General features: G+C 32.7%; 1 protein-coding gene across 1 annotated transcript; it reads right to left on the reverse strand.

Annotated features, from left to right (window-relative positions):
- Positions 1-860: 860 nt before the first annotated feature.
- On the reverse strand, positions 861-1,237 carry LOC149228033 (transcription factor MYB41-like). The gene is made up of 2 exons (XM_089375619.1): positions 1,102-1,237; positions 861-994 (listed from the first exon to the last, which is right to left on the reverse strand). Exons 1-2 carry the CDS (start codon positions 1,235-1,237, stop codon positions 861-863), a joined length of 270 nt encoding a protein of 89 aa, XP_089231745.1.
- Positions 1,238-11,150: the final 9,913 nt, after the last annotated feature.

The following is an 11,150-nucleotide window of genomic DNA, read 5'->3' on the forward strand; positions in this document are numbered from 1 at the left end:
ACACATACCTATTTCAGTATTTCAGTTTGCCAAATTCCTATTAATTACACCTCAAGCTCAAATTTGATAAACCCATCAAATCATTATAAGTTAATTTGGGTACAACCTTCCAAATTCTTTTTTATTACACCTCAATCTCAAATTTAGCTCAAACTCAAATTTTGCAGACCCATCAAATGATTATGAATTAATTTTGATACAACATTCTTATATACATTTTAAAGCTTGAATAATAAACTATAAACTAAATTTATTCTTAAAAATACAATTAGAACAAATTAGTCAGATGAAAAATTCCCGCAGGAAAATTAATAACAATTAATCAAAAATAACAATTAATCAAATTACCTTCACTTCGTAGTTCCCACTGGAAAATTAATAACAATTAATCAAATTACCTTCACTTCGTAATCCAACCAGATGCACAATATCGACCTTCACCCTAAGTTACGATGCACAAAATAACAAGATAACTGAAGTGCATAATTGTAAAATGTCAAAGTCTCACCATACAATTGTAAAATGCCATTGCTCCAAATCAATACAGTTATGTTTTATATAGCTTCACATCTTCACTTCTTTGGTGGTGAAACATAAATATTATTTATGTCCGTATCAATATTCCAAGTTTATGTTATTTTGTTTTGCATACATATCAAGTTTATGTTATTTCAAGTTTTTGTCGTTTATGCACTTGCACGCTTTCAATCGAACTCTGAAAAATGGGGCCAAAAAACTGTTTATACTAATATCGCTTATTGTCACCGTGTTTAAATTGTTAGCCTTATAAACCATTAACTGCTTAAAATAGTGCCATGAAAAAGATCTCATGAGAGGCCAGGCAATAGAAGATTAAGATATTACTTGTTTCCGAGGATTGCATGCAGACGAATAACGGTGAGGTCCTCGTGAACGGTTAGGGTTCCACGCTTGATGTCAGGTCGCAAGTAGTTGGTCCATCTCAGCCTACAGCTTTTTCCACATCGTGATAATCCTGCAGTGCCCCAACACAAAAAACATCACTCGTCAGGTCGTCGGTAGCGCTCGAAAAATTGCTAATTAAAAGGGTTGAGCAACAATAAAATACGAAAGAGAAAATACCTGCAACTTTGGGAAGGGTGCGCCAAGTGGAACGACCATGGCGTTGAATGTAATGGATGAGCTTCTGGTCCTCTTCCGCCATCCAGGGCCCTCTCCTGTTTTCTTTGTGATCACCACAGCAGACCTTGCGTCCCATTATCAGTTTTCTATCTTCCTGAGAAACGGGGTTTTTCTGCCTATGTTGTCGTTCGATTTATATGGATGGGCTGGATGGTCTTACATAGGCGGCACCGAATGTATTCGTAGGTTGCGTGGAAGGGTTTAAGGTGACGAAAAAGTCAATCCGTATCAGGAGATTAGTCATTGTACTCAAGGAATCATGACGGCTCGAATGACACAACTGATTATAACCATTTCGCAAATTGTGATTAATTTTTCTTGAACGTCTCTTTTTAAGGAACGCTGAAGGCAGGTTCCTTGAACGTCTCTTAAGAAACGTTCACAACTACGACATTTTTTCAAGACAGCTTAGAGACACATGCGATGTCCTCAACCTCAAGGCCCTGGACTAGATTAAGACTTGCTCGATTACCTGCAGAGGAGGAGGTTTAAATCGAGAGGTAAAATATAGATATTTGTGAATTTTCAAAGTGTTATATATTATTTTGATATTTTTATTAACCATGGTAATTTATAATGTTTATTTTTTAAAATTAAATATTTAATTTTTAATATTATTAAAAAATTAACACACAACATATACTTGGAAATTTACATTAACATAAAAGCTGTTTCATATATTTTATGCTATAATTTATTAATATGGTTCTAATTTTCATGCATTATTTTTAGATATTTGTGTAGTGATTTTTTACTATTAAGTTTTGAAAGTAAATAACATATTTACTATGAGTTATTTCCCACCATAATTTAAGAAATTATTTAGGTAAAAAATGGGTAGAATAAGGTGTAAATAAATATATTTACCAAGAGTTACTTGTCACCATCATTTACATTTTCCTAGGTAGGTGCAAAATTGTAAATATGTAGACTTACTCATGGTTACTACCCACTAAGTTGCCTCAACCAGCAATTAATTGCACAAAGAGCTCTCCTACCTAGTATGATATGGATGTTGTAGTGTTTAACATTCTCACTTTGTCAAATTACTCAAAAGTAAAAATAAAATAAAATAAAAAATATGAAATTAATAATTATAATTATAATTAAAGTAGCCTAGATCCATCTTAACTTTTGATCCACTTATGAAGAGACATGCTCACTTATGTTTTATCCACTTTGAAATTCAATTTATTAGTTCCTCCTATAACAAGACTACAAGATTTTATTTTCCTATTGACCATTATTAATTTAGTTGACATTGACCAATGTAGGATGTAGCTATTTATACAAATTTTTAGATAACATAATTTTTAGCTTGAGTAGTAGGGACTAAGCTGCGTGCAACACTTGTTTAAATATTGTCTATAAAGATAGTGTTGATATTTAAAATTTATTATAATTAAACTTGCTTTATAAAACTATGTAAGGAAAGAATTACTTAATTCACTTTAAAATTTTATTTTTGTATCTAAAATGTTTTAAAAGATTTTTTTTAAATTAACATAAAATTGATGAATTAGAAAATTAGAAAATTTGATATTTTAACAAACATTTTCAAATTGTAAAATAATTTGATCGTTGAGATTATAATGATTATTAACATTTTTTCCAGGGAAAGATTAATATTATTGATAAATAAACATCCACAACTATTCAATGATAACTATTGAATGATAGCTATAGAATTAGCCCTAAATGCTATTGTTAAGATTACATATATACTTAGTGTCCAACATCGTTTTTGATGTTTTAATGCTATGAATATCCATAATAATATTGTATATTCTTAATAATGGTGCAGTGGTTGCCTTAAGTATTGGTGGCTAGTAATGTTATACGTTATATTATAATGTGATTCACAGTCAAATATTACCTGCATATGTGGATGGCTTAAATCTTGATGGCCAGTAATATTATATGTTATATTATGATGTGATTCACACTCATATATTACCTGCATATGTGGATGACTTATTGGATAGATATTCCAATGTGATCATATTTATATGCCTTACTAATGTATGGCTTATGTCCATCCCATGATAGAAAGATATTTCATGATGTGTACATGTGTTAAATGCCTTTCCATTATAGTGATTTCATATTATTATTGGTTAGGTAGGTATGTTACCGAGAAGTGGTTTAATTTTATGATTTATGATATGTAATATATGATGGGATACCTGGTTAGGATCATTGTTATGATGGTATACGTGGTTGTTATTAGTGGTATAAATGGATAACTTTTAATGCTCAATTACATACCACAAAATGATTAATTTAACCCATTTCTTTGATATGATTTAAAATATATGTACATATATTTGGTGCTTTTTCCATTTAGTGTGGTTTATGATATGATGTATGGTTTGTGCTTTGTTATGTAATAATTTATTTTATGAATTATGATAATGATAATGATAATGATAGTGTCTATTTATTGATATTTTTGATAGAATTAAGTGATATATGTTGTGATATTGGTGAGAATATGAATTTAAGTGAAGGATTTTGGTTTTAATGAGGATGTATATATTTTCTTAATGTTTAGGAAGTTTGGTAAATGGGAAAGGATTAGAGAGAATGATTTCCAATTTGTTAGATTGAGATGAATTATAAAATATGTGTCTTATGTAATGTTGTGGTGTAATGGTTCATGGGAATGGGTTTTAGAAAATTTTTACTCTAAATGAAAGTTGTGTCATGTTATTGGTTTAGTTGGTGAAAAAAAAATATCTATACCTACCTTGTCTTTATGAATTAAGATGTTAGGAGTGTGATTGTATGTTAAAGGGGTGTTAAAGATCAGTATGCCTAGTACCGTGTAATAATTATGGGTCTAAATTCCAATGACACCTCTCTAGTTATGATTGTGATGACTAGTTGAAGGTGGTTGTATGGTCTTTAATTAAGTGGGATGCCACTGCTATTGTGATTGTAATCACTAGATGTAGGTGGTAATAAGACCTTTGGGTGCTATAGTCCCATATGATATGGAGGTTCTGTAAGTCTAGGAAGCTCTCCACTAGACCTAGGTTGAATTGATTGAAATCTTGTTAATTTAGTCCTAAGTATTTAAGTGAAATTCTTGATAACAATAGGAGTTTCTTTTTCTTATCCTCATTTATATTGAGCCCTTCTCAAGGGGAAACACTTGTGAAGGTGGTTGCTTGGTTAAGTAGAAAATTTACCCTTCATTTGTTTTACGCTATTAAATATCTAAGACTAGTTTATTACATTATGTTAGAGATTTCTAGTGAGAGATGTGAGAGATGGAGCATATTTGTCTTTGTTTTGGACATTTGCAAGAAAAACATTATCTCTATTTTTATGTTTAAGCATTTAATTTATGAACTATTGATTTATTAGATGCATTATTTGATTGCATGTTCCTGTTTAGCCTTTGGTAGACTCTAATCTAGTGTATTTTCATGTTTATATGCATTAGAATTACTACTATTAGTTTTGTCCTATATGATATTAAAGAAAAAAAAATATATTTTGTAATGATAGCATCCTTCATAGGTTATTAAAACATGGGATCAGAACCTAAGTTTTCTTTTTGAGTGCTTGTAGCAAAACTAATGGATCCTTATAACCTAACAATAAATTTTTTGGGCACAAAAATTAGTACGATTGAGACAATAGTATGTCTAAGACATAGGCTTAAGGTCTCAAGTTAGGAAAAAAAGAAGTATGAAACCATTGATTTATCTAACATTACATATTATGAATATTTATTTTAATTGTAGGAAATAATTTAACATTGTAGAGTAAGAGTAAATAATTGGTTCACTTTGTCTCATAATTTTCAAGTACTTTTTCTTTCCATATTTTTGCATATCATTTTCCCTTATGATAAAATTATTCCTTTGATTTTTAATTTTTTAAAGTATTATATGTTAATCCAATGATCATTTTTTTGGGGCTTGAGTCCAATTAGTAGGCTTGAGGCACTAGTAATCCTAAGACATAAGATTAAGGTATCAATTTATAATGAAAAGGAATAAAGGAAAAAGAAGAAGAATTAAACTATTGATTTATGTTATATCTAATTTGACATCACATATTATTAGTTATTATTTCAGTATAATTAGTAAAATTGAGACACTGGTGTGACGTGCTTAGGATGCAATGATAGTAAACAAAGAAAGAAGAAGTATGAAACTATTCATTTATTTAACATCTAATCTAATAATACATATTATGATTAATTATTTTTATTCTAGGAAGCAATCTAACATTTAGAGTAGGAGTAAATTGTTGGTTGGCTTTGTCTTATAATTTTCACATAGGGTTTTCTTCATGCCTCTTTTACAAATGGTTTTCTCTTATGATAGGATTGTTCCTTTGATTTTGAAATTTTTAGAGTAAGATATTTTTCACAATTATATAACAACAAGGCTAAAAGCCATTACAACAAATACTCTATATGAATTCAACATGTCACTTATCCGAATTATACCTAGGTAGGAAGGATAACAATCATTTCTTCTAACTACCTTGACAAATTCATTCCAATATTGTAATAAGTATTATATCTTTTCTTTTATAATTAATATTGTAGCACATTACTTTAATATTACATTGTAATATTATATTATGTTCTAAAATTACTATAATACTTATATCATAGAATAAATTACATTTTGAAGAATGTTATAAAACACACATGAAAAAAATAGATGTATTTTATATCATCATTGAAATCAAAAGTTTTTCTAATTCATTACAAAAATAAAAATAAAGTTTCTTTGAAACCTTCTGTTCTATAATTTATTTTTTTTCATTTTAATTCAAAAATATTTATATATTTAAAAGAAAAAAATTACTCACATATTTATATAACGAAACAAAATACTAAATTGCCTTTACCATTTCTAAACACAGAATTTAAATCAATGGTAAACACAGAATTTAAATCAATTTATTTAAATATGAAGTAATTCATTTAAACAAACAATTGAATAAATTTTTTAAAAGCATCTTTCCATTTTTGAAACATCTCTATCAAATACATCAATAGTTTTCCTTTTCTTGCTTTCCTTTTCTTGCTATATTACATACGTGAATATCGAAAGTTAAAAAAATCTCGTTTCATCGTTTTCTAATAAGAAAGAACACAATTACTTTTATTTCAAACTCACGTATTAAAAACTTTAATAGAGAACTAAGCCCTAAACCTACGCAGCACATTTTTGGAGATAGAGCATTTTGGAGGTAGATGGAAAATTATGGAAAGTTATGGAAATTTTGGGTTATATTTTGAAAAAGGGATAAAGATTTTGTAGGGATTTCTGTAAATTCAAATAAAATAGTCAGATTTCATAATTTTAGAGTGTTCTAGAAATTTTTGATGGTGCTGAATTTATTTCGACCATCAAAAATATGATTCAAATACTGCCTCTACAAAATTTTTTAATTTTCTTTAACCAGTTCGGACAATTCCTCAGTCTCAATAAACTACTCCGAAAATAAATATAATTTTCTTATATGCTTACGGAGCCTCATAGTCTACTTAAATACAATTAGTGAACAAAGGAACCCTAGAGGTGACCATCATCTAAAACAAACTTGTTCCAAACTCTCAATCCCACCATCCTCCTCCACGCCTTCTCGCGTGAACACCTTATGCGGCCATGATGGTGAAAAAATAACCTACGTAATTGATTGGAACCGTGAGCGGGGAGCTAGATACCTCGGAGGTGATTAAACTGTTCTTCCTGCTAGTACTGCACATTTGGGAACGCATTCCCTTGGCAACATCTACAACCTTTGAAATTCCTTGGCCACATCGTTCAGCGGAGGAAACTTCATTTTGTTCGAGAAGTCTTCAATACATGCGGCTACCACTCGAGAAGTCGCCCTCGCCAAGATGAACACGCTGAACCAAACCCTCCCGTACGGGGTAGAAATCCTTGACAAATGGAGAAACGATTATGTACCGAGTGAAATTTTTAGCATTCGTTATAACCTGCGTTAGGTAGACTATCACGATATAATATTTCCTTTTTAGCATTAAGCTATAACATGCGCTAGGGCGGCTATCCCATTTCTTTGTGGCCAAGTATATTAAGAAACCCTAGGGTTTAATACTTCCTTTTTGTCCCAAGAGTAAAAGGAATATGTTTCATTTTTTATATGTTTTAATTATATGTTATAAATAAAATACAAAAATTTAATTTTGAGGTTATGATTAATTGAGATATTAAATTAGTGTGTGATTTTTTTTAATTCATAGAGATATTATTTCATATAAAAAAAATGATTATTTAAATTTATAGAGATATACATAGTTTATTTTATTTTAGATTTGAAACTTATATTTTAACATTTTTGTTTATATTTACTGAAACTGTATTTATAATTTGTTATGTAATTAGTATATTCTATATTAGTGTGAGAATGAGTTAGAAGGAAAAAAAAAAAAACTAAGATATTGTAAGTAGATGATCAATCTAGATCTTTCAAATAAAAAACATATTTCTACATGGTGTAAAGATGAAAATAAACATTGCTAAAATAAAAACAAATTCTCATAAAGTTCTACAATTAAATTAAAAGTTGGTCAATTTTGTAAACAACATAAGGTTAAAGAGTCTCTCATTATTATAACATTAAGAAGATTCTGTTGGGTTGTGTTATATTCTTTCCACGACTAACTTATGTAGTGAATCGGGGGGTTAGAAGGGGGGGCAGAGCCCCCCTTCGTTGCAGCGATTGCGCAGCGAGGGAGTCACAGGGGGGCAAGTAGCCCCCCTCTACGAGGTTTGCGGCGTCGCCTCAGGGAATTTTTTTTTGGCCCCTTTATTAGGTTGGGCGAACCTATCTATCTTTTTCGGTCCATGGTTTTGGACGTGATGGTTTTCGGTCCATGGTATTAGATGCTTCGGCATGTATAAATATGTATTGTAACATTGAAAGGAATATAATGAAAAATCAAGCTCGTAGTTTCGATTTTGGGATCCAGAGGAAAATCTCTGTGTATATGTGTTCTATGTGTTATGCTCTCGCATTGTTTATTTTATGTGTTTAAGAATTCGTATGCAGTTAATTTCTGTATGGGGTTAAAACCTACATTTGGTATCAAAGTTGTTTTTGACTTCAAGGGGATGCTTTTGTTGCCGAGGAGTTTCGCTCGGGCCTGTGGTAAACCCTGTTCAGTGGGAAATTTGCAAGATCGATTCTAGTGGTAAAAGAAGATGGCGAGTAGTGGAAAGATGGAGATCGAGAAATTTAAAGGTCAGAGTTTTGAGTTGTGGAAACTCAAGTTGGAGGATCTGTTGGTGGATAAAGATCAGAGGATCGCGGTAAATCCAAGTACTAAACCAACGGGAGTGTCTGATGAAGAATGGAATAAGTTGGATCAAAAGGCAAAGAGCATAATACAATTGTGTGTCTTAGATTCAGTGTTGCTGAATGTATCAGGGGAAGCTACGGCAAAGGCTTTGTGGGACAAGTTAGGGACTTTGTACCAATCTAAGTCTCTGGTAAATAAACTGTTCTTGTGGAAAATGCTATATAACTTGAGGATGAAAGATGGAGACTCGGTGACAGAGTATCTGAATGCATTTAATACTGTGGTAAGTCAGTTAGCATATGTTGATATTAAAATTTCAGATGAAGATAAGTGCATCAATTTGTTATGTTCTCTACCAGATTCATGGAATAGTCTGGTTATTGCAATAGGTAGCAATGCAACTACCTTGCATTTTGATGAAATAGTCTCATCCTTGCTGACATAGGAAATGAGACAGAAAAATATGGAGAGCCAGAATGGTGATGCCTTGTTTGTAGAGGACAGTCCTAAAACAGAAACAAAAATAAGTCATCGAGTGGGAGATCTAAATCTAGAAGAAGATCTAAATCTCCAGGAAAACCTGTAAAGGTGGTGTGCTAGAAATACGGAAAGGAAGGGCACCTCAAAAGAGACTGTAAATCTAAAGCTCCTGATAAAGGAAAGGGATCTGATGATGCTCCTTCTATAGAGGTGAAAACCACCTCAGATGAAGGTGGGGATGTGTACTTGGCTTCTTCAAGTACACATGTAGATCATGAGGCATGGTTGATTGATTCAGGTGCATCCTTTCGCTTCACTCCCCATAGAGAGTGGTTCTCTGAGTATGAGAAATACGATGGTGGTGATGTCTTCTTAGGGGATGATAGGAAGGCTAGAATCGTTGGTCATGGAAAATTAAAGTTGAAGTTGCAAGGTGGAAGGGTTAGAACACTTTCAGGTGGTCTGCATATTCCTGCATTAGCTAGAAATCTGATTTTTATAAGCAAGCTGGATGATGTAGGTGTAAAGACAGTGTTTGAGAAAGATACCTCAGGTAAGATGGTTCAGGGAGCACTGGTATTGATGCGGGGAGTTCGGATTGGAACTCTTTACAAGCTGCAAGGTAGCACTATTGCTGATGGGTGCAACAGTTCTATTGTTCCTGAAAGTGGAGCTGAAAATCTAGTGGTCTCTGGAGAGAAGACCATGTTGTGGCATCAAAGGCTTGGACATATTGGAGAGAAGGGTCTTTGAATACTTCATGGTAAAGGTATGGTAGATGGTATGAGTAATAGCTCTCTGGATTTTGATTTCTGTGAAAATTGTGTATATGGGAAGCAGAATCATGTGAGTTTCCCCTCTGGTGGTAAGAGGGCGAAACAGATATTAGAGCTTGTGCATAGTGATGTGTTTGGGCCTGTGAAGGTTCCATCACTGGTTAAGTCTGTGTACTATGTATCATTTATAGATGACTTCTCAAGGAATACATGGATATATTTCGTTAAGAAGAAATCTGAAGTCTTTGACAGGTTTAAAGAATTTAAGGCTCTGGTGGAAAACCAGACAAAGAAGAAAATAAAGGTGCTGAGGATAGATAACGGTGGAGAGTTTTGTAGTAAAGAATTTAAAGAATTCTATAACAAGTGTGGTATAGCATGGAAAAAGACTACTCCATATACACCTCAGCAAAATGGAGTTGCAAAAAGATTGAACAAGATGTTGATGGAAAAGGCAAGAAGCATGCTCAGTCGTGCCGGGTTAGGACAGGAATTCTGGGCAGAGGCGATGGAGACAACATGTTACCTAGTCAATACATCACCTTCATCAACGTTGGAGGATAAGACTCCATAAGAGGTATGGAATGGTAAAAAACCCTCTCTTTCACATCTGAGGGTATTTGGATGTGATGCATATGTACATGTTCAAAAAGAGAAATGAACCAAGCTGGATAGTAAATCTGAAAAGTGCACCTTTATTGGGTATAAGGATGGTTTAAAGGGTTATAAGATTTGGAACCTAGTGACAAGGAAGGTTGTGTACAGCCGAGATGTGGTGTTTAGAGAGGTGAAAGATGTTATTAAACATGCAGTCCAACCAAAAGAATCTGAGAAGATAGAGTTTGAGCTAAAGGAGGAAGAATCAGACTCTACAGCAGAGGAGGAATCAGAAGATGAAGAGCCACAAACTCCGAGTGTGAGAAGATCAATTCGAGAAAGAAGGCATCCAGAAAGGTACAGTCCATTTGATTTCTGTTAAAATTTTGCTTTATCTATTACTAATGATGATCCCAAAACTGTAAAGGAAACAGTAGATTCAGAGGATGCAAAACTCTGGAAAGAGGCCATGGTTGATGAAATGGCATCTTTGCACAAAAAATGAGGCTTGGGATCTGGTGGAGTTGCCGTCTGGAAGGAAACCCATTGGAAGCAAATGGGTGTTCAAAAAGAAGACAAATGTAGAAGGAAATGTGGAGAAATACAAAGCTCGGTTGGTAGCGAAAGGTTATTCCCAAGTGCCGGGAATTGATTTTGGTGATATTTTTTGTCCTATTGCCAAGGTAAATTCTATTAGATTATTTTTATATGTTGCTGCTGCTTTTGATTTTGAGGTATAACAGATGGATGTGAAGACAATATTTCTTCACGGGGATCTGGAAGAGGAGGTCTACATGAATCAACCTGAAGGCTTTGTGGTGAAGGGTAAGAAA

The sequence above is a fragment of the Pinus tabuliformis genome, chromosome J, assembly GCF_031772625.1.
Source record: "Pinus tabuliformis cultivar Carrire ecotype Pingquan chromosome J, CPIR1, whole genome shotgun sequence".
Taxonomy (NCBI): Eukaryota; Viridiplantae; Streptophyta; class Pinopsida; order Pinales; family Pinaceae; genus Pinus; species Pinus tabuliformis.